Source organism: Procambarus clarkii, chromosome 40, assembly GCF_040958095.1.
Source record: "Procambarus clarkii isolate CNS0578487 chromosome 40, FALCON_Pclarkii_2.0, whole genome shotgun sequence".
NCBI classification, from domain to species: Eukaryota; Metazoa; Arthropoda; class Malacostraca; order Decapoda; family Cambaridae; genus Procambarus; species Procambarus clarkii.
In genome coordinates this window covers 6,008,271-6,032,707 of record NC_091189.1, presented here as the reverse complement: position 1 = coordinate 6,032,707, position 24,437 = coordinate 6,008,271, and the positions used below count along the sequence as shown (strand labels likewise).

General features: G+C 47.4%; 2 protein-coding genes across 2 annotated transcripts in view; both read left to right on the top strand.

Moving 5' to 3' along the window:
• Window positions 1-759: 759 nt before the first annotated feature.
• On the top strand, window positions 760-4,407 carry LOC138372992 (repetitive organellar protein-like). Its single transcript, XM_069339038.1, has 2 exons — window positions 760-771; window positions 3,397-4,407. The coding sequence occupies exons 1-2, from the start codon at window positions 760-762 to the stop codon at window positions 4,405-4,407; spliced, it is 1,023 nt and encodes a 340-aa protein (XP_069195139.1).
• A 1,710-nt stretch (window positions 4,408-6,117) lies between these two features.
• LOC138372991 (uncharacterized) overlaps window positions 6,118-24,437 on the top strand; it is a 48,282-nt gene continuing 29,962 nt past the window's right edge. Inside the window, exon 1 of the mRNA XM_069339036.1 lies at window positions 6,118-6,252. Coding sequence (XP_069195137.1) covers window positions 6,247-6,252 — 6 coding nt within the window. The 5' untranslated portion in view covers window positions 6,118-6,246. The remainder of the gene's footprint in view (window positions 6,253-24,437) is intronic.

Sequence of the window (24,437 nt, the reverse complement as noted above, 5' to 3'; positions counted from 1 at the left end):
CCCAAAGTGGCCACTAGGAGACCTCGCAGTTGGGAATATATCACAACACTTACTTCAGCATCGTAATTAATGAATTGGGAAAGTTTAATTCATTTCCGCAGAATTTTCAAGCTGACCTAATGATATCTACTATACATAGCAGACAACGAATTCCAACCCCCTCCCCTCCCCGTCACCCCCCCCCATCCCCCTCCCCCCCTCCACGGAACACTATCGCTCCATGATGAGGCTGATTGTCTGCACCGATCACCTGGAGCTCAGTTAAGTGGGGCTTACGAAGCTATTTTTTTTTCCTGGCTAAAGAATTACAGCCAGATTAAGAGTGTTCCAGCACTGTGATCTCACTTTTAAGTCCCGCTGTGCCACAGAGATCCGTCTCACATTGTTTGACCGATCCCTTCCCCAGCCCGCTCCCATTACCCCGTGTTGAGGTTCCAGTTTTATAGTATTCTTCAAATATATTTAGCTGTGATCCGCAGGAAGATTCCTTTTTATGGTCGGGTGTCATTTTTGTGTCATTCCACACAACTAACACGGCTGCAGTAACTCCATGGTTTTAGCGCCACTGGACCCATGGTCATGGAACCAATCGCCCCATGATTACGGAAGGCGGAATTAGGAGCTGATGCTCGACCCTGCAAGCTTATCTAGGTGAGGACATCGAGGCGAGTACACACACACACACACACTCAAGAAACGGAGGATGAGTTGAAACCAAACATTAAAAAACAGTAAGAGGAAATGGAAGAACCAGACGGAATGGCGCGTCAGGTAGTTCAATGGTAAGAATGCACACACTCCCTGCCCAACACCTCCTCCTCCCACCACCACACACACACACGTACACTCCCACACTCTCTCCATACTCCCACACACACACACACACACACACACACACACACACACACACACACACACACACATTGTGTCTATGTTTTGTGTTTTGTATATAGTCCCACTATACAAAAAGGGTGACAGGCAAGAAGCACTGAACTACAGGCTAGTGTCCTTAACTTGTATACCATGCAAGGTGATGGAGAAGATCGTGAGAAAAACCTAGTAACACATCTGGAGAGAAGGAACTTTCTGACAACCCATCAATATGAGTTCAGGGAGGGTAAATCTTGCCTTACAGGCTTAATAGAATTCTACGATCAGGTGACAAAGATTAAGCAAGAAAGAGAAGGGTGAGCAGATTTTCCTGGACCGCCGGAAAGTTTTTGACACAGTACCCCATAAGAGGCTGGTATCTAGGCTGGAGAAACAGGCAGGAGTAACTGGTAAAGTGCTCCAGTGGATAAGGGAGTACCTAAGCAATAGGAAGCAGAGAGTTATAGTGAGGAGGAAGACCTCAGATTGGCGAGAAATCACCAGTGGTGTCACACAGGGTTCTGTACTCGGACCTATCCTGTTTCTGATATACGTAAATGATCCCTCAGAGGGTATACAGATTCATTCCTCTCAATGTTTGCTGACGATGCCAAAATTATGAGAAGGATTAAGACAGAGGAAGACTGCTTGAGGCTTCAAGAAGACCTGGACAAACTGAAGGAATGGTCGAACAAACGGTTGTTAGAGTTTAACCCAAGCAAATGTAATGTAAGGAAGATAGGTGTAGCGAGCCGGAGGTCAGATATAAGGTATCATTTGGGAGATGAAATTCTTCAAGAGTCAGAGAGAGAGACTTGGGAGTTGATATCACCCCAGACCTGTCCCCGGAAGCCCATATCAAGAGAATAACATCAGCGTCATATCCCAGGTTGGCCAACATAAGAACGGCCTTTAGAAACTTGTGTAAGGAATCATTCAGAACTTTGTATACAACATAAATCAGACCAATCCTGGAGTATGCAGCTCCAGCATGGAGTCCATATCTAGTCAAGCATAAGACTAAACTGGAAAAAGTTCAAAGGTTTGCCACCAGATTATTACCTGAACTGAGGGTATGGGCTACGTGGAGAGACTACGGGAATTAAACCTCACGTCGCTGGAAGACAGAAGAGTTAGGGGGGACATGACCACCACATACAAAATTCTCAAAGGAATTGATAGGGGTAGATAAAGACAGGCTATTTAACATAAGGGGCACACGCACTAGGGGACACAGGTGGAAACTGAGTGCCCAAATGACCGACAGAGATATTAGAAAGAACTTTTTTTAGTGTCAGAGTGGTTGACAAATTAAATGCACTTGGAAGTGAGGTGGTGGAGGCTGACTCCATACACAGTTTCAAGTGTAGATATGATAGAGCCCAGTAGGCTCAGGAATCTGTACAGTAGTTGATTGACAGTTGAGAGGCGGGACGAAAGAGCCAGAGTTCAACCCCCGCAAGCACAACTAGGTGAGTACAGCTAGATGAGTACACACACTCAAAATAGTTAAGTCCACACACACACTATTCTAATTTACGTTAATGACATGAGTTGTATCCTATATATGTCTATTTTGCAAACAATGTAAAATTACAGAGTACAGTCGACACATTTAAATATTGTCAAATACTTAAAGATGATTTACACAGCCCGCAGAGTTGGTCAGAGAAATGGCTGCTCGGTTTCAACACCAGCAAGTGTACAGTGATGGTAGTGGGTACAGGTGCCAGGATACCAGCATGGCCGCCCACCATCATTGGATACTTCCCCATTAATCAACAGGATAACGTCAGCCGCATACTCTACACTAACACAGGATAACGTCAGCCGCATACTCTACACTAACACAGGATAACGTCAGCCGCATACTCTACACTAACACAGGATAACGTCAGCCGCATACTCTACACTAACACAGGATAACGTCAGCCGCATACTCTACACTAACACAGGATAACGTCAGCCGCATACTCTACACTAACACAGGATAACGTCAGCCGCATACTCTACACTAACACAGGATAACGTCAGCCGCATACTCTACACTAACACAAGTAAGAACGTCATTCAGGAATGTAGATAAGAAATACAGATAACCTCCTACCTGAGCCCCCATCTGAGGAACCACGTAAGGAAACGCAACAAGATACTGAGATTTGCAACGCGGCTCGTCCCAGAATTGCGATAGATAGCGTATAAAGGCATATTAAATGAGCATGGCCTAAAGATGCTAGAAAAGATAAGAGGAGACATGATAGAAACGTATAAAATACTTAGGGGACGGAATATACAGATTGGAGAAAGAGATGTTCACAATGAATACCAATGGAACTAGAGTGTATGGATGGAAGCTTAAGAACCAGATAAGCCACAGAAATGTGAACTATATATTAGCGCTGAAGTTGTAAGAAAATAAAATGAACTAAAAGAGCAGGTTGTAAAAGCGAACTCCATTCATTATATGAAAAGTAGATATGATAGAGAAATAGATCAGTACTCATTGTATCAGACCACCGTCGGCAGGAGCCCCACCGCCAAGAGGAGGACCTCGAGGAGCACCACCATCGGGTGAGGGACCTCGAGGAGGAGCACCACCGTCGGGTGAGGGACCTCAAGGAGGAGCACCACCATCGGGTGAGGGACCTCAAGGAGGAGCACCACCATCGGGTGAGGGACCTCGAGGAGGAGCACCACCATCGGGTGAGGGACCTCGAGGAGGAGCACCACCGTCGGGTGAGGGACCTCAAGGTGGAGCACCACCATCGGGTGAGGGACCTCGAGGAGGAGCACCACCGTCGGGTGAGGGACCTCGAGGAGGAGCACCACCGTCGGGTGAGGGACCTCAAGGTGGAGCACCACCGTCGGGTGAGGGACCTCAAGGAGGAGCACCACCGTCGGGTGAGGGACCTCAAGGAGGAGCACCACCGTCGGGTGAGGGACCTCAAGGAGGAGCACCACCGTCGGGTGAGGGACCTCGAGGAGGAGCACCACCGTCGGGTGAGGGACCTCGAGGAGGAGCACCACCGTCGGGTGAGGGACCTCAAGGAGGAGCACCACCATCGGGTGAGGGACCTCAAGGAGGAGCACCACCATCGGGTGAGGGACCTCGAGGAGGAGCACCACCGTCGGGTGAGGGACCTCGAGGAGGAGCACCACCGTCGGGTGAGGGACCTCAAGGAGGAGCACCACCATCGGGTGAGGGACCTCGAGGAGGAGCACCACCGTCGGGTGAGGGACCTCAAGGAGGAGCACCACCGTCGGGTGAGGGACCTCAAGGAGGAGCACCACCATCGGGTGAGGGACCTCAAGGAGGAGCACCACCATCGGGTGAGGGACCTCGAGGAGGAGCACCACCATCGGGTGAGGGACCTCGAGGAGGAGCACCACCATCGGGTGAGGGACCTCGAGGAGGAGCACCACCGTCGGGTGAGGGACCTCGAGGAGGAGCACCACCGTCGGGTGAGGGACCGCCAGGAACACACCCAGCCTGCGCGGGTAGCTGGCGGCGCTCCGTCTGGAATACGTAATAGGTAAAAGGGATGAAGAATTTCTTAAGTCTTATGGTAACGTCGTGGCGAAAGAGAGAGTTACCTCCTGTACCCTCGGGTGGGGTGCCGTCTTACCCCCCCCCCCCACCCCTTCCTCTCTCCTACACATCTTCCCCCCTTCCCTTTCCTCCACCTCTTCCCCCCTATCCATCACATCTCTTTTTTGCTTCCTCCACCTCTTTTCTTCCTTCCTTCACCTCTCTGCCCTTCTACTCCACATCATCGAACAAGAAGTATATACACAGAGGTGTACCCAGTACCTTCGTGTACATACACGGAGACTTTACATTCGTCCGTGACTGTTATCAGGACTAAAGTATACTTCTTGTTGATTGTTCAGTAAACTCTTGCGATGATCTTAATGGGACTGAATGGCCTTCTGCCTAAAACCAATCGCATAATCAAGTCCCTTCGGATAACAAGTCAATAACGAGTTCACAAGCCAGAGGACTCTAGCGGCGACCTCTTGCACTAATTGATCTACACCCTTGTTGCAGAACAACCAAGACTAACTACTGCAGCGTTGTTGGTCTACATGGGGCAGGCTGGCCCCTCTGCTGTCTTTGGTGGCACTCACCTGTGAGGATGAGAGATCCTTCATCCACTTAGGAATACGGGAGTTCAGCTGTACGACAGCATCCTTCACTCGCGGTTACGACGCGATCCTTTTTATTTCAGCTTTTGGGATGTGTGAGAAGCTTAGAGGTGCGGGTGTTTCACTCAGCGGTATTTAGGAAGGATCCTTAACACAGAGTACAAGATGCAGGTTTCATTATCCAACAGTAGGGTTAAGGGAAGGGACAAGGATGTGGAGCCTTTCGTTTATTCATAGCGTGGACGGGGTTCCTCTCTCAGCTGTAGTGTTTTTATTTATTTATTTATTTATTTATTTATTTATTTTATATACAAGAAGGTACATTGGGTTTGTGAGAATACATAGCATAGTACAGTAATTACACTCTTGTAAAGCCACTAGTACGCGCAGCGTTTCGGGCAGGTCCTTAATCTAACAGATAATTTTAAGTAGGTAAATTCTCAGAATTAATAAAATGATAACAGTGATTCAGTGTTGAAAAAATGATTCAGTGTTGGCGGGTCTTCATCGCAGCTACACTGATAAAGGATTCTTATACTCAGCTGCTGGGAGCTGCTTTCTTAGTTGGGCAGCTAAGATCTGGTGTCTTAGCCTAGCTGCTGGGATCTGCAACCTCAGCCCAGCTACTGGGATCTGGTGCCTTAGCCCAGCTGCTGGGATCTGGTTCTTCAGCTTAGTTGCTGGGATTTGGGATTCTTTTCTCAGGTGCCTGTGTGCCAAGGATCCTTCACTCAGCTATTGGGATGCAGGACCCTTCGAAAGGAGAAAGTTTCCATTGAGAAGCGCTCATCGTTCGGCTGCTATGCCGCCATCGTTGTGGCTAAGAACATAATGTTTCCATGGTCCTCAAGTGTCTCTGTACACAAGTTGCCTCAATGTTACCAGGGGGTCGTCTGTGTTACCGGAGTCTGCTTGAGCGGTGTCGGCGGGCTCTGAGGGAGCTCTGAACACGACGTGTGCCGCCCACCCGCCAGCCTCGACCCTGACGCAGATTCCCTGGAGTAACGACCAACTTTCACGGCGACGGTATATAAGGGAGAGGCGCATGGCCCGGCGCGTTTGTTTCTGTCGGGGCGCGCGCGAAGCAGCACCAGTGCGCGGAGAGTGTGGTGGCGCGAACCAGCAAGCTTGAGAGTGCGAGTGAGAGTCAGCTTGGGATAAGTGGAGGCTCCAAGTGGTGGCAAGAGTCATCCTTCCCTCCTATCCCCAGTCATACACCCCACCGCCATTATGAAGGTAAGGCGGCCCCGCCATCTGTGTCTCACAAGTGCTCCAGGACGTGTTGGTGTAATGTATCGGTAATTAACGTGCTCCAGGACGTGTTGGTGTAATGTATCGGTAATTAACGTGCTCCAGGACGTGTTGGTGTAATGTATCGGTAATTAACGTGCTCCAGGACGTGTTGGTGTAATGTATCGGTAATTAACGTGCTCCAGGACGTGTTGGTGTAATGTATCGGTAATTAACGTGCTCAAGGACGTGTTCGAGTAATGTATCGGTAATTAACGTGCTCCAGGACGTGTTGGTGTAGCGTGTCTTTAAACGATCGCCTTTCAAGACGTGTTCAGTGCTGTTCGGGACCCACCGGCGCCGGGGCAACGTTCAAAAACACCACCAAACCTTGTTCAGACATTTGGTGTTCTGTTGACCCAAGTTTATTGGTAGTCAAAGTTGGTCGGTAAAGAGTTTGAGTGTAGTCAGGTATGACTACACTCGGTCATACCTTCGAAAAGCTAGTGGCACTGGTCAGGAGGAGCTGACATAAAGTGAGGTGTGACAGCTCTCAGTGTGGCTGTGGCACACCCACAACACCACTCCCAACATTCAGTTCAGTCATGTATGCTTTCTTCAGCACCCGGAGAAGCAACGATGTTGAGATGTCCGATATTTAGGTTAAAAACCGCGAATCTGCCTTCGTCATTCAAGTGTGTGTGTACTCACCTAGTTGTACTCACCTAGTTGTGCTTGTGGGGGGTTGAGCTTTAGCTCTTTGGTTCCGCCTCTCAACTGTCAATCAACAGGTGTACAGGTTCCTGAGCCTACTGGGCTCTATCATATCTACACTTCAAACTGTGTATGGAGTCAGCCTCCACCACATCACTTCCTAATGCATTCCATTTGTCAACCACTCTGACACTAAAAAAGTTCTTTCTAACATCTCTGTGACTCATTTGGGCACTCAGTTTCCACCTGTGTCCCCTTGTGCGTGTGCCCCTTGTGTTAAATAGCCTGTCTTTATCTACCCTATCAATTCCCTTCAGAATCTTGAATGTGGTGATCATGCCCCCCCTAACTCTTCTGTCTTCCAGCGAAGTGAGGTTTAATTCCCGTAGTCTCTCCTCGTAGCTCATACCTCTCAGCTCGGGTACTAGTCTGGTGGCAAACCTTTGAACCTTTTCCAGTTTAGACTATATATAGTTTGTGTGTGTGTGTGTGTGTGTGTGTGTGTGTGTGTGTGTGTGTGTGTGTGTGTGTGTGTGTGTGTGTGTGTGTGTGTGTGTGTCGAGTGGTACTCAGTGTGGAGGAAGTGGTACTCAGTGAAAGAGAAGCGGTACTATGTGTGGGGGAGCGGTACTTAGTGTGTGGGGGGGGATAATACTCAGTGTGGGAGGGAGCGGTACTTAGTGTGGGGGAGCGGTACTTAGTGTGGGGGGGGGGGGAGGGGTGTGGGCTACTCCTTCACCGTGTTGAAGAACTGTTGTGATCAGGAGTGGAAGAGTAAATGGTAAGTAACAGAGGGAGTAAAGAATGAGGAGACAGGAGAAGCGCTGAAGAAAAGCTTGCATGTGGGTGGGGGGGGGAGGGGAGGGAGGGGGAAGTGGAGAAGGATGGGGGATAGAGGTGGCCAAGGCCGCGGCAGGGGGGGGGGGGGGGCAGGCCGGGTGTGGGGCTTCCTCACCCCCTACGCCTGTACGCAACACAACACCTCGACCATAGGGGTAGAAATAGCCTAAGCTACTCTATCCCTTTGAGATGTATGTCTTGCTTATCACAATAAACATACTTGAACTTGAACTTGAACACCTCGACCCCAAGCAAGCACATAAACACCCTCACTAACGGCCCGGGATCGATTCCCGGCCGAGACAGAAAATAATGGTCAAAGTTTTTTTTCACCTGATGAGCCTGTTCACTTAGGGATCTAACTGCCGGGTACCTAGTTACTGAATAGACTCATTAGACGCAGGAAACTCTGCCCATTTGTTTCTGCCACGGCCGGGACTCGAACCCGGGCCCTTAGGACTACCACCCGCGCGCGTTCTGTGTGTGCGTATTAACTATTTGTGCTTGCAGAATCGAGCTATTAGCTCTTGGACCCCGCCTTTTTAAGCAATTTATTTCTCTTCTATTATATCTACTACATATATTTCTCTCTAATACACACACACACACCCAGGAAGCAGCCCGTAACAGCTGTCTAACACCCAGGTACCTATCTACTGCTAGATGAACAGATGCATCAGGGTGAAAGAAACTATTTGATTCCGCCTCTGCCAGGAATCAAACAGTGTGTGTGTGTTGGGGGGGAGGGGGGGGTAGATATGATAGAAGAAGAGAGGTTGAGAGAGAGAGTCAATACATTAGACAACCGACGGCTACAAAGGCGGGGACCAAGAGCTAATAGCTCGATTCTGCAGGCACAAATAGTAAACACACACACAATAAAAGTTCTTGAGACCATAGATTACGTTAAAGCAAACAAACAAACAAGACAGGAGCACAAGTGTGAGGTACTAAGACCACAGCTTGCTCCGCCGTACAAACATTAAGCAGCTGCTCTTCCTATAATGAGGTTCTGATCTTAGGGTTCACTAAACGCAGTCTTCCAAGAAAGAATTCACAAGAGCTTATTTATATGTATATATTTGTATTCTCCATATCAGGAACGCTTCCATACGGCAATGTTATGTATATTTTAAACCACTAATATAAGTCTGTCTATTATATTCTGTATGAAGCAAGAACCATGGGTCTATTTACTATGTTCTGTATGAAGCAAGAACCATGGGTCTATTTACTATGTTCTGTATGAAGCAAGAACCATGGGTCTATTTACTATGTTCTGTATGAAGCAAGAACCATGGGTCTATTTACTATGTTCTGTATGAAGCAAGAACCATGGGTCTATGTACTATGTTCTGTATGAAGCAACAAGTAAGGGTCCATGTACCCATACAGGTTACACCGGAGAACCCCTTCATGCCTCCTCCTAGCCACAGTCTCTACACCACAACATTCCGGTCATTAACACTCAGTTCCCAATACCAACGCTCCAACTTCCACGTCCCCGGCAGCATATTATACGCTTCTCTTAGCTCCTTGTGGTGGGAACTTTCTCTATAAATTTGATGCGTCGTGGTTCCTGCCTCGTTGGGTGCTGAGGTAATATGGACCCATCTTCTTATACTTCTGTCTGTCTGTCTGTCTGTCTCTCTCTTAGTTTCCAACTCTCATATTTTCTCTCCGATTGAGGGCAGGCTGATGTTGTCACATATCCTGGTAGGTGTGAGGGTAGACCCCAGGGTCACGTTCATGCCCCCCCTTCCATCCTCCCCTCCCACCCCACCATATCATACCTCCTCCGTCCCCAATCCTCTCTCCTACTACCCCCCCTCTCGTCACCCCACAGGGCCGTCTAACAGCATTTTAAGCTGTGGGTAAAGCAATGCCCCGGGCCCTTATGGGGCCTGGTGATGCCTCCCCCCTCCGCTAAAGTGGAGGATTACAATCAAGTAGTTATGCACAAATTATTTACATTATAAACATAATTTGACACTCAGACCTTTCCAGCGGAAGGTCGGGTAATTATCCACTCTGCCAAGAGATCTCATCAACAATATAGGGTCCCCGTAGTACACTCGGGTTCCTTCTCGACTCACAGTCGAAAATTCTAGGTTCGAATCCCGGTCGGGACAGAAACGGTTGGGAGCGTTTCCTTTCACCTAGTGCCTTTGTTCACCTAGCAGTAAGTAGGTATCCAGGAGTTAGTCAGCTTGTTATGGGGTTGCATCTTGAGCGGGTTCAGTAATTCGGCCTTAGGGGAGGGGGAGGGACCTCGATATAGACCTAACTTGTACTGCATATATAAACTGGCTGCCTGTCCCCCCGACACAATTATTATTATATAACAGCATGGGGCTCCTAGAAAGGTGGGACCCTGTGCATGTGGCCAGTGTGCCCATGTGTTAAGACGGCCCTCTACCCCCCACCCGTCCACTCTTCAACCTCACGTACCCTCCCCTTCTCCGATACACCTTCAGACACCCTGCTATTACCCTGCCAACGCCCTCCCGTAGGCCTTCAACACTTGTTGTCCCCCATCGTCTTCCCTTCTCTCCGTGATGGTTATCGTTTGTATCCAATACTTGGGTTGATGAGTTTGGATGAAACTGTGTAGCCAGACGAGGAAGTCATGGCGTCCTCCCTCGGTGGCTCTGTAGGAGTAAACACCCCAATATGTGGTCCGGGCTGCCTACAGCCTTTTGTTCCTCAAGTCTTGTCATTGTTGTCTTTCTTAGATGGTGACCTGCAGATGGTGTCCTTGCAGGTGGTGAGCCGTCACGATAGGTGATCTCTAAGGTAGACAAATAGGAGATGATCACCACCAGTTGTGACGGGGATCACCGCCCACTACTACCCCATGCTCGAGCAGCGAGGACCAGGCGAGGAGGATAACTACTTACTATAGAGGTGAAGTCACTGTTGGTTAGTGACCTTCACAGTGTGTCAGTGCCGTGGCTGACACAGCAACGCCCAGTCACCGTGACGACTGGTGTTGTACAATTAACTAGTAATTACGCTTACACATAGTCTCTGCCGTAATAATACTCGACGCTCCTGACACCATTCTATACCGGCACAACTGTCACATTTTAAGAGTGCAAGGACTGGATAGTTCGTAGATATTGTCACGTGTAGCGCCGCCACGCTCACCCACACAGCAGCGGGGCTCCTACGGCGCATTATCATATTCTAAGTTAAGAAGTAAAACATCCTAAGGGCGTTTTACGAGGCCAGACACCGAGCCTGCGGAGCACAGGACAACTTGCAGTGCTCAGGGAGATGGGCGGGATCTTTGGTGGAACTTGTTCTCGTGCGGTTATGGGCTCCGTCCAAAGTGGGTCAAGTGGGGAATGAGGGAGGGATGGAGAGACGAAAAAAGTAAGGGAGGGACAGAGAAGAAAGATAAGTAGGAGGGAGGGAGGGATGTGTGTGTGTGTAGAGGGTCAGAGTTTTCCAAGCAGGAGGGTGGGATAAGGGGCAGGCCACAATAGAGGGGGGTATGGTCTCTACAATGGGCAACCAACAATAGTGAAGCAGTACAATAGTGATCGCTACGGTGCGTCAGCGCTGGGTACAGGGAGGAGACATACTCTGGAATTTAACATTTAGGATAGTGCATATATATATTTAGAGATGACGACATTAGAAAGTTACACACTTTATAAGACAGTAAAAAGTTTCTGCATTTGTCCAAACTTTCACATTCTAGTTATACAGTAATTGGTAAACATAAAGACCTCACACCCGCCTCCTGCACACTATTAATCATCGTACGGTTCTCTGTGAGTCTCCTTCCCCAGGCGAGATGAGGGTCTCTAATTCAAGAACAGCTCCGTGGCGAGTGTGTGAAGCTAGATGTGAGGCACTTGTCAGCTGAAGGACTCATACTTCACATTCTTGGGATTTGGGGATCATGAAAGAAGATCCCTTGAAATTTGTGTGGATTGTGGAGAATCCTTGAGGGACCTAACGAATCCTTGGGGATCCTAGGGAATTGTTGGGGATCCCGGGGAATTCTTGGGGATCCTGGGGAATTCTTAGGGATCCTGGGGAATTCATGGGGATGCATAGGAACAAATTCCATTCGCTCCTATGCACCCAGAAGTGTTTAAGGACCTACATGAAGAAATATTGACGAAAATACTGGACGCCGAGTAACCTAACCAGTTTCAGTACCTTGCCGAGAGACCACTCCCTTGCCCCATAAGAGACAAAAATGCAGATGCTACACCATCTCGACCTATTGGCAGGACTCCAGTCCTGCTACAGGTATTAGAAGAAAGCATCAAGGATGTTATCTTCCACCACCTTTCGTTGGGTTGCACCATGAAGCAAGCTTGGTCTTCGGTTGCCACATAGGATGCGAACCAAGACCAAGGGCGAGTGTCGCATCAATGTGTGCACCTGTGATGATGCTGCGCCCTTCCATCTGGCGTCATTATCGCTTAATTGCGTACAACAGTGTGACTTACGTAGCGTTACTCCACGCTCGAGTGGTTCATTAGGCTTCTCCCCGTACAACAGTCTCCAGCTTTCTGCGTCGACGCCCTCATATTGCAGTACTTCTATACTATATACACTAAATTTGTATATATATACAACCCAGCATATACAACTATATATATATATATATATATATATATATATATATATATATATATATATATATATATATATATATATATATATATATATAATGTTTTATGTTTTGTAGGTGGTTATCATGTCTCCCCTTACTCTTCTGTTTTCCATGGATGTGAGGTTCAGCTCCTTTAGTCTTTCCTCGTAGCTCATTCCTCTCAGTTCCTGGACGAGCCTAGTGGCATACCGCTGAATCTTCTCTAACTTTGTCTTGTGTTTAACTAGGTATGGACTCCAGGCTGGAGCTGCATACTCCAGGATTGGTCTTACATAAGTGGTATACAGGGTCCTGAACAATTCCTTACACTAGTTTCTAAAAGCAGTTCTTATGTTGGCCAGTCTCTCTCTCTCTCTCTCTCTCTCTCTCTCTCTCTCTCTCTCTCTCTCTCTCTCTCTCTCTCTCTCTCTCTCTCTCTCTCTCTCTCTCTCTCTCTCTTCTATTAATATAAGTAATGTGTGAAATGATATATAAATAGCGGAGCTTCATCAGTTTCCTACAATAACAAACACTGGGTTCATTATGAAGCTGTAGGAACCAGACATTAATAAGATACAAACCAAAATACACAGTCCAAGAGAAAGCAAACATATCATCAAAGATTTTGGGGGGTTTAATGAGAATAAGTATTATGATTAGTGTCTTATTTTTGTTATGATCAGCATGTGCAAGTTCCGAAATTGAATAATAATAATAATAATAATAATAATAATAATAATAATAATAATAATAATAATAATAATAATAATTTGTGGTCGAGCCATATACAGGTGTCACTTGGCACAACGTTACTTGACACAGTGATCTTTTACACCAATCCCGCCCCGCCCATGTAAAGCACGTACCCAACAGCAATTACTGAGAGAAATTGGGGTGGCACTAACCCCAATCTTCTAGCTGCCAGCCTCGGAGACATGTCTCTTTAGAGATATAGATTATATATTTTTGTGTATGATTCTTGTGTGTGGAGAGGCTGGTCTTGCCCTCACCAGTCCCACACACCGACCAATATTAACGCTTCCATGTCATATAACCTGAAGCTGAGCAATTGTCCCGGCGTGTGGAAGGTGCTGACGCTTCATGAGATACGTGTTTCATGCGGCAAGCACTTCGTGAGGTAGATGCTTCATGAGGCTGACGCTTTGCAAGGCTGACGCTTTACAAGGCTGAGGCTTCACGAGGCTGGTGCTTCGCGAGGCTGGTGCTTCACGAGGCTGGTGCTTCACGAGGCTGAGGCTTCACGAGGCTGGTGCTTCGCGAGGCTGGTGCTTCACGAGGCTGGTGCTTCACGAGGCTGAGGCTTCACGAGGCTGGTGCTTCACGAGGCTGGCCCGTACAGGCAGTGTGATGAAAGCTGCGTCAGGTGGAGCCCGAGGGGTAAAAAGCGAGCATCCTGGACGCTGGCCGCGCAGCACCAGCCGCCGGGCTCAATGAATATGTAATTCCCGCCAGCGACACGCGTCTCACAGTGCTACTTTCGCGGCCTCCCCCTCCCACCCCCCTACACGTATGAGCGCTGAGAGATGGTCTTACGGCCCGGGGTTGGCGTTGGGTCTTACGGCCGGGGGCTGGTGTTGGGTCTTACGGCTGGGGGCTGGTGTTGGGTCTTACGGCCGGGGGCTGGTGTTGGGTCTTACGGCCGGGGGCTGGTGTTGGGTCTTACGGCAGGACGCTGGCTTGAGATGCTTGAGCGTCCTATGGATTATCGTGGGCTTGAAGGAGACTGAGAATGAGAGTAGGTAGAGGGGCAGGAGGGCGGAATGTGTGTGTCATGAACGGGTTAAATTGAAATTGAAATACGTTCATTGAGGTACAAATACACACAAAGGGATGAGGTAGCTCAAGCGATCCTCTCCCCCGTTCAGAAGAACGTGTTCATATACATATGAACACTCGCTTGGGTCTCGGAACAGGGCTGGAAGAACAGGCATCTCTTAACTGTCAAAGAGTTCTGATCAATTAATAGCACTTACGAAAAAGAAGACGTTTTATCTGAAAAAACTCTATAGAATGGAAAACAATAAGTTGTTGGGTGGCGGAGGTTTGATCCTCAAGGAGCCATCAAGTCTACCAGCTTAAGACACCGCGCGTTAGCCCTGAGGTACCAGCCTCGCCACCTTCACCTTCGCTCGATTCGATTCACATAAACAAAAGCTACTCATTGCGTAAGGGGTTGAGGGGGGGGGGAGGGGAAGTGGTTACAGATGAAGAATAGCTTGTGGAGAGTTGCTGTAGCAGAAGAAAAAGTTCTGGGCTTAAGCCAGCTGGGAGACAAGAACTTGTGTTGGACGGGTTGAAGAGGCACAGAATTGATAGGAGTGTTGCTTGTGATCACCTGTACCCCATCCCACTTCACCCGTCACCAGCCACCCGCTGGCCTCTACAAACTTTCCCGGCAGACGCGCCCCACACACATACGCCTTGTGAATACCTGAGTGAGCGTGCGTACCTTTCACTGGGTACGTCCTGCCAGCTTTCTCAGCCACCAATTAACGCCACACATCTGGATAACTAACCTGTTGCGTCTTGTATAAGAGCGGAAGTCCCTTGGCCCTGCCAGCGTCAGTTGGGGTTATTACAGGGACAGGTATGTGGAAGGGGGGGTCGAGGGGCACACCAGGGGGTGGGGGGTTGGGGGGAGTTACGACATCCATCACTTTCCTAAAATGAAAGAGAAAGTTGGTATGTGTCGGAGAAGAGGCAGTGTGTGCTGGAGGGAAAGGCAAGGGGGGGGGGAGGGTCAGGTGAAGCTTACCACCCCATGATGTGTGTACTGGGGGGGGGGGAGAGGCGAGGCTCACTACTCCCTGCTGTGTACTAGAGTACTGGAAAGCAGAAAAGGATCTAGTTACTAAAGAAGACTTGAACGGCTGAAAACGTTTTAGTTTTCGTAACGTTTTCTAGGTTTTTTTTAGGGTTTACACACACTGTACTCACCTAATTGAACTTACCTAATTGTGCTTGCGGGGGTTGAGGCTCTTTGGTCCCGCCTCTCAACTGTCAATCAATTGATGTACAGATTCCTGAGCCTACTGGGCTCTATCATATCTACATTTGAAACTGTGTATGGAGTCAGCCTCCACCACATCACTTCCTAATGCATACCATCCGTTAACTACTCTGACACTGAAAAAGTTCTTTCTAACGTCCCTGTGACTCATTTAGGTACTCAGTTTCCACCTGTGTCCCCTTGTTCGCGTCCCGCCAGTGTTGAACAGTTTATCTTTATCTACCTTGTCAACTCCACTGATAATTTTGTAGGTAGTGATCATGTCTCCCCTTGCTCTTCTGTCTTCTAGTGTCGTGAGGTGCATTTCCCGCAGCCTTTCTTCGTAACTCATGCCTCTTAGTTCTGGAACTAGCCTAGTGGCATATCTCTGAACTTTTTCAGCCTTCGTCTTGTGCTTGACAAGGTACGGGCTCCATGCTGGGGCCGCATACTACATACTGTGTGATCAGTGGTGGGATTGTCATTTTCGCGAGCGTGTGTGTGTGTGTGTGTGTGTACGACAGTGCCAGACCACGGAGGAAGAATTGAAACAGGAATTTCCTTAGAATTTCCTTTCGTATATTAATACATCTTCAGAAGGAAGGTCAGGGAAACATGTATGTGGATAATAGGGGAGGGGGAAGGAAAAAAAAGGAAGGAAGGAAGGAAGGAAGGAAGGAAGGAAGGAAGGAAGGAAGGAAGGAAGGAAGGAAGGAAGGAAGGAAGGAAGGAAGGAAGGAAGCTTACAGAAAGTGAAGAAGTACGGCGGGTTAGAGTGGGGGAAGAAGTAACATTGAAGAACATCGAAGTGGACTAGACACTCCCGCGCTAGGAATGTTAAGTGTAATAAAGACGCTGAGTGAATTTTTAAAATTTAGATAGATATATAGATAGATAGACAGATAGGCAGGTAAATCATCTTCACAGAAAATAAATTAAAACAAAATAGTAATGCAATTTATGGAGTAATTCGCTTGAGTGTTTAGTAGAGAGAGAGAGAGAGCGGGGAGGTGTTGGTGTGTGTGGCGGGGTTACCTTGAGGTGCTTCCGGGGCTCAGCATCCCCGCGGCCCGGTCGTCGACCATTCCTCCTACGGGTGCGGCCGCTGACAACACTCCCCCGCGGGTGTCACCCAACCAGCCTCCTCCCAACTCACTCACAAACCCGCATATTCCCTCAGGTACTTGTAACTCCTTACTGAACCATCTATTTACTCACATCCCTACTACCTTCTTCACGCATTCACCAGCAAAGAAGAAAGGTTTGTGAGTGGGCATGACCACCCCCAGCCTCCTGCCAGAGGCACATATCCGCGAATATGCTAAACTGGCCAACGTCCGCTCAAGACTTTAGAAGCTAGGACCAAGAAGCTCCCGACACCAAGGGGCGTCCGCTCAAGACTTTAGAAGCTAGGACCAAGAAGCTCCCGACACCAAGGGGATACAGGGGGAAAACAAAACTCGAATGTTTCACCAACGTTATATAATATTCTTCACAGTTGTAAACAAGAAGAATGAGTTTAACGAAGAAGTGGCAGAAGCTAACTCATGACACCACTGAAATGTAAACATGATATGAAGAAAAAGATAAGAAAATAACTGAATTACGAATGGTTTCACAAGCGAGGCTTATAGCAGCCGACGCAACCAAACCCATGCGAGGTCACTTCGCTTAATACTGACACGTTCACTATAGAAATATTTCATGCCTTGAAAATTGTAACATCGTGTACCACGTTCTTCGGAACAAAGAGATTAGCGACTTCATAGACGAGAATTAAAGTCACAGTGAGTGACGTCTACAAGAAGGAATAACGTCGTAGAGCAGGAGCTACAGTGATCTCGGGTAAGAGGAGTGACGTCGAGGAGCCTGAGTGACGTCACAGACAGGAATAACGTATTCTGTCTTCATCTATCGCACTTAAGATCAAACACAGCATCTTTGAAGAGCATCCGGTTGTGTGCTGGTGTTAAGGGCAAGCAGTAATAGCTTCCGTGATCATATGATGCACCACCACCGCTGCCGGCTTTCACGAAGCCTATAATCAACATTATCTTTCTGATGATTAGTGCGCTGACGAGTGTGACCTGTAATTATGACCTGTATCTCTGACCTGTTGATAAGACCCGTTGTATCGCAGGTTGATGGATCTTCTCTGTGCTCTGTGTTCCGTTTCATTCCCGTCTGTCACCTGTCTGTTGGTCTATGTTGTGATAGTCTGTCCCTCCCCTGTCTCAACTCTCCCTACCCACCTGTCTTAACTCGTAGTATGTATATATATATATATATATATATATATATATATATATATATATATATATATATATATATATATATATATATATATATATATATATACTAGCTATACCCGGCCACAGCAACCTTCTCCTGTCTCCCAGTCCATCCCCACCATTTTCCCCGTCCCCTCGTCCGTCCAACCATTCCCCACTCCCTCGTCCCCTCTTCCTCCCTACCATTGCCCTCCCCCTGCCCGGTCCCCTCGTCCCCACCATCCCCAACTCCCGTCCCCTCATCCTCCCCACCATTTCCCACTCCCTTGTCTGATGCATTCCCAAATGATCTGATGTTCCCATCAGAAAATTGGGAACATCAAATGATCTGATGTTCCCATCTCTGAAATATAAGAAAAACAGTTTAAAAAAACGAAATGAAAAAGCAGTGAAAAAAAACTATACTCGCGAAATGAATGGTATGGTAAACAACACGGCTCCATTCCAACGCAATGTCACACAAAATGATTAAATCAAAATGAAAATAAATCGAAATCTATGAAAAATAAATTTATCAATGCAATCGGAAACATTGAGATGGAAGCGTAACATATTTAGTATAGGATGGTGTGTTGCTGTTACGCGCAACAGATGGCGCTGTTTAAAAAAAAAACATGTTTTTACCTGTCACAGGTGTGGCATCTATATAGTAGGTTTATAAAAACATGCGCTTATTCGAATGCAACGTTGTGTCAAAATTTCAAAGCAATCGGTAGAGGTTTCGAAGATTTCCCTCACATGAAAAACACTTTAAAAAAAACATTTTTTCCCCGTCACAGACGTGACATCTATATAATATGTATATAAAAACCCGCTCGGATGCGAATGGAACGTTGTGTGAAAATTTCAAAGCGGTGAAGAACTTTCGGAGATTAGCGATTTTGAACAAACGAACATTTACATATATATATATATATATATATATATATATATATATATATATATATATATATATATATATATATATATATATATATATATGCGAACAAGCCTGAATGGTCCCCAGGACATATGCAACTGAAAACTCACACCCCAGAAGTGACTCGAACCCATACTCCCAGAAGCAACGCATCTGGTATGTACAAGACGCCTTAATCCACTTGACCATTCTTGTACATACCAGATGCGTTGCTTCTGGGAGTATGGGTTCGAGTCACTTCTGGGGTGTGAGTTTTCAGTTGCATATGTCCTGGGGACCATTCAGGCTTGTTCGCATTTGTGTTCCTCACGTGTTGCCCCAAAGAATGAGGTGATTTGGTAAAATGCTATGCCCAAGATAACTATCCGAGTGCCGGCGGTGGGGTGGTTCAAATAGCCTCGGCTATCACCTCATTTTGTCCGGTCGTGATGGTCAAGTGGATTAAGGCGTCTTGTACATACCAGATGCGTTGCTTCTGGGAGTATGGGTTCGAGTCACTTCTGGGGTGTGAGTTTTCAGTTGCATATGTCCTGGGGACCATTCAGGCTTGTTCGCATTTGTGTTCCTCACGTGTTGCCCCAAAGAATGAGGTGATTTGGTAAAATGCTATGCCCAAGATAACTATCCGAGTGCCGGCGGTGGGGTGGTTCAAATAGCCTCGGCTATCACCTCATTTTGTCCGGTCGTGATGGTCAAGTGGATTAAGGCGTCTTGTACATACCAGATGCGTTGCTTCTGGGAGTATGGGTTCGAGTCACTTCTGGGGTGTGAGTTTTCAGTTATATATATATATATATATATATATATATATATATATATATATATATATATATATATATATATATATTTATATATGAAGGAATGAGCTAAGAAGGCTTGATATCTCCCATTATGATAATTTAATATTATTTAATTTAATAACTTGATTTTCTCTTTCAGGTAAATACACAGGAATTGTGAATGAGGAAGAGAAAGTATGAATGAGTGGCGTGGCGTCAGCACGTGGTGAGTACGACTGCTCTTGTTTACAAGTTGTGCTCCTGGCACGGAGTACTTTTGTTAATGATGCCGCGGTCACTTAAACTCTCCAGTTTCTGCAGCAAACATTGGTACAAGTCGCTAATTACGGTAGTCTAACCGCTCGTTACGTGGAGGCAAGAACACATCCGAACCTTCTCTCTCTACTTCTCTCTCTCTCTCTCTCTCTCTCTCTCTCTCTCTCTCTCTCTCTCTCTCTCTCTCTCTCTCTCTCTCTCTCTCTCTCTCTCTCTCTCTCTCTCTCACTCTCTCTCTCTCTCTCTCTCTCTCTCTCTCTCTCTCTCTCTCTCTCTCTCTCTCTCTCTCTCTGTCTCTGTCTCTCTGCCTCTGTCTCTGTCTGTCTTTCTCTCTCTCTCTGTCTCTGTCTCTCTGCCTCTGTCTCTGTCTCTCTGCCTCTGTCTCTGTCTCTGTCTCTCTCTCTCTCTCTCTCTCTACTTCTCTCTCTCTCTCTCTCTCTCTACTTCTCTCTCTCTACTTCTCTCTCTCTCTCTCTCTCTCTCTGTCTCTCTCTCTCACTCTACTTCTCTCTCTCTCTGTCTCTCTCTCTCACTCTACTTCTCTCTCTCTCTGTCTCTCTCTCTGTCTCTCTCTCTCTCTCTCTCTCTCTCTCTCTCTCTCTCTCTCTCTCTCTCTCTCTCTCTCTCTCTCTCTCTCTCTCTCTCTCTCAGCATGACAGGTCCAACATGTGGTCGCGTCTGTCAGTATTGGCAGGTGGTGGTGGTGAAGGATTTACATCCAGAGTACGGAGTGAACACTTGAGACCAGATGGTGGCAGGTAACAGGTGGGGGCCTAGTCCAGGTGCTTCGTAGACCTGGCTGAGAGTAGCCCAAGATGATTCCCAAAACGTTAGATATCTTTGGGTGTGGCCAATAATTGGTCGGGTGACATGGAGGACAGTGTTGACCTACAGGCTTCCTGTCCCCAGCAATGGTGAAACCGTGTACAAGCTACGTGCAACACAGCCATATTTTATTCTGTTAGTGGGACATGTCAGTGGTATTTTGTCCACTGACATACCAGTGTTCGTGGGAAACTGCCACAGTGGGTACCAGCACCAGTGCCACCACCATCGCCACCACCACCACTACCACTACCACCGCCACCACCACCACCACACCGCCGTTGAAACAGGCATCCACTTAAAAAGTTTCCCGGTATGTTGCTGACGTCACTGTTCAGTAGATTGTGAGAGGAGGGGGGGGGGACTGGTAGGTCACCATGGTTGTGGTAGGTCACCATGGTTATGGTAGGTCACCATGGTTGTGGTAGGTCACCATGGTTGTGGTAAGTCACCATGGTTGTGGTAGGTCATCATGGTTGTGGTAGGTCACCATGGTTGTGGTAGGTCACCATGGTTGTGGTAGGTCACCATGGTTGTGGTAGGTCACCATGGTTGTGGTAGGTCACCATGGTTGTGGTAGGTCACCATGGTTGTGGTAGGTCACCATGGTGGTGGTAGGTCACCATGGTTGTGGTAGGTCACCATGGTGGTGCTGGTGGTAGGTGAAGAAGCCGTCATGGCTGTTGTGTAGGTCATAATAGGGGCGGTGCTGGTCACCACGGTATTGGGATGGCCACGCTTGACAAGTGGCCGTTGTGATGCGGTTGTCATGGTGTTGAACAGCGCCCTGAGGGGTCACTGTCGTCTTGGTGACCCTGGCCACCCCTTACCTGGGGAGGGGGGATGGGGTCACCACAGCAACACCACAACAGACTCGTCTTCAACAGGTAATTTTCATTCTCAAACGTGTCTTCCAGTGTGACTTTTTGAGTGAACGAGGGATGAACACATTGTTTAAAAAAAAAAATGCCTGTAGCGCGCCTTTCTATAAGCCTCTCGACGAGCTGTGTGGAAAGGGCACAGTTGGGAGATTGGTAAACCAGTTTCGTATAGATTCTATACAAAACCGATTCAAAATATACACAAAACATAATGTAGCCGAATCAGAGTACGGTACACACCTGTGTTAATATTGAGAGAAGCTATACACAGCCACAACTTTGGATATCGTCTCACGTCATCAATTTTATCACGAAAATACCAAAGATATCGGACACGGTATATCAAGGACTCTCACACAAAGATCACACGAGAAAGTGGTTTTACCTCTCCTTTTCTCACCACCAGAAAGTGAAGGTAAATTGAGGCAGTTAATCCTCTTATTGTTTCCGAGACTTGATAATATGATGGGTAACTTTCCCTTGGGGGCGTGGCGGGGGGCGTGGCGGGGGGCGTGGCATTCTCCTGCAGAGAGCATGTTTGATGCTGTTGCATTCAAGTTTACATTCATCTGGCACATACATGCAAAAAAGGCATCTTTTCATTGCAGCCTAGACATGCTATACCGTGTGTGTGTGTGTGTGTACTCACCTAGTTGTGTCTGCAGGATCGAACATTGACTCTTGGATCCCGCCTTTCGAGCATCGGTTGTTTACAGCAATGACTCCTGTCCTATTTCCCTATCATACCTGGTTTTAAAATTATGAATAGTATTTGTGTGTGTGTGTGTGTGTGTGTGTGTGTGTGTGTGTGTGTGTGTGTGTGTGTGTGTGTGTGTGTGTGTGTGTGTGTGTGTGTGTGTGTGTGTGTGCGCGTGTGTGTGGGGGGGGGGGGGCTCGATAAAGAGGGTGACCGTCCAGGTATAGGTAAGAAATATAGCAATAGGTACATATTGTATTTTTGGTATTTTAAATAAAAGAGAAAAAAGTAAGATGCTCTCACGCAGGTGGGTATAAGAGAAGACGACTTCCGATTCTTGTTAGCAGCATTACAGCTTTCCTTTCCAAATATAATGGTCTCACTTAACTTATAGGATTCAATGAAAACGGAAAAGAGCTGTATGGCTAACAATAATAAAAATAAAATTACCGTCTGACTTTAAACTCTGAACTGTTTCTTATTAAAGAAGACAAGAGATAAAATAGGGATCCATCAAGAGGTTGAAGATTTTGTTGTAGCTTAGTGCATAATACAATTAGCTGACGATAGCTGCTCCAGCCAAACCAGCTGGTGAAACTTGGCAGATATTCGCAGGTGAGGTTTAGATGATGACAGTTGTGGTAGGTGTAGTGATGATCATGACAGTTGTGAGAGTGTTAGTGATGACAGCTATGTTAGAGATGGATGCTGAGAGATGTGGTAGTTGTGGTGGAGGCGTGACTCCAAGCGAGCGCAAGCACAGCTCACAAGCAACATCCTACACATCGCTACAACACAGCCTGCCTCCTCCTCCTCTCATGTCGACTCCTGACAACGCCTGTCATCTATGTCCACCATATCCACTTATCTTCAGACCTTCCATACTCGTGCCTTCTAGGCTTGAGTATGAAAGGCTTGCCTTCTAGGCTTGGCTTCTAGGGCAAGCCTAGAAGGCAAGTCTGTCTGTCCTTCACCTGCAGGACAGACAGCAGGAACATGTTCATGTCTGTTCACACCATTCAAGTCATCGTTCATCGGTGTCTTCGTTTAAGTGGCTGAGTGAAGGTCCTGAGTGAAGCTGAGTGTCAGGTCCAACCCACAGGACCTGAGTGAAGGTCCTGAGGAAGCTGAGTGTCAGGTCCAACCCACAGGACCTGAGTGAAGGTCCTGAGGAAGCTGAGTGTCAGGTCCAACCCACAGGACCTGAGTGAAGGTCCTGAGGAAGCTGAGTGTCAGGTCCAACCCACAGGACCTGAGTGAAGGTCCTGAGGAAGCTGAGTGTCAGGTCCAACCCACAGGACCTGAGTGAAGGTCCTGAGGAAGCTGAGTGTCAGGTCCAACCCACAGGACCTGAGTGAAGGTCCTGAGGATTATAGTGCCAGTTGTGACGCTGCCTCGGGCGCCTTCACGCGACAACACAGCACAGCCACAACACATGAATTACACTTGCTCTACTTAAGAAGCACAAAAAAACAAAATACCAAGACTATAAGCAGGCACAGTAGAGAGCAGACCACTCTAGGTTTGTAATCTCTGTCGTGGGATGAGTGACACTCGGGATGACTGACACGTGGAGCACAGGGACTCCTCAGGTTGACAGGGAGTATCTCACCTGTCACAATCAGCGTGGGGTGAGAGGCGTACCATTAACCTAAGACGGTGCCCAATTAAAAACTCTAATTATGAAGGTAATTTTTAGGACATAACCTCCCGTAGGTATTATTTGGCTCGAGGGAGGGAGGCAATTGTCAGGAGAAAGCTTTGTTGTTGTTGTTTTAGATTCAGCTACTCAGAACAAAAATTCCAAGTAGTACGGACTATGGTGAGCCCGTAGTGGACTTACCTGGCACAGGAGCGGGGCTGTAACTTGGAGAAAGCGCGCCAAGACATTACGACTATTTAGCACTGGGAACGGGTCAGGACACGGGTTTGGGATGGGACCGGGGGGGGGGGAGGAATGTTTCCCAACCACTTGGACAGTCGGGGATTGAACGCTGACCTGCATCTAGGGAGACCGTCGCTCTACCGTCCGGTCAAATGTATAAAAAAGGCTCTAGAAGATTTCACGGTAAATAATAGACGCGAATATTGCAATTACGCGAAATATAAGCCTTGGCATAAACAATTGTAACGTGCAAATTATGTGTAATAAAGTTGTGGAGGAAGAAAACAGACCACAAACAGCAGATGAGAAAGCGTCAGAAGCTAAATATATAGAAACCTGAGTGCCAAACTGACATTATTATTGCCTACTCTGTATTTAGCATCAGACAATAAAAGATTCACAGGTTATGTTGATTCAGTGATGTCGTGGTCCGGTATGATATTTTAATATTTCATT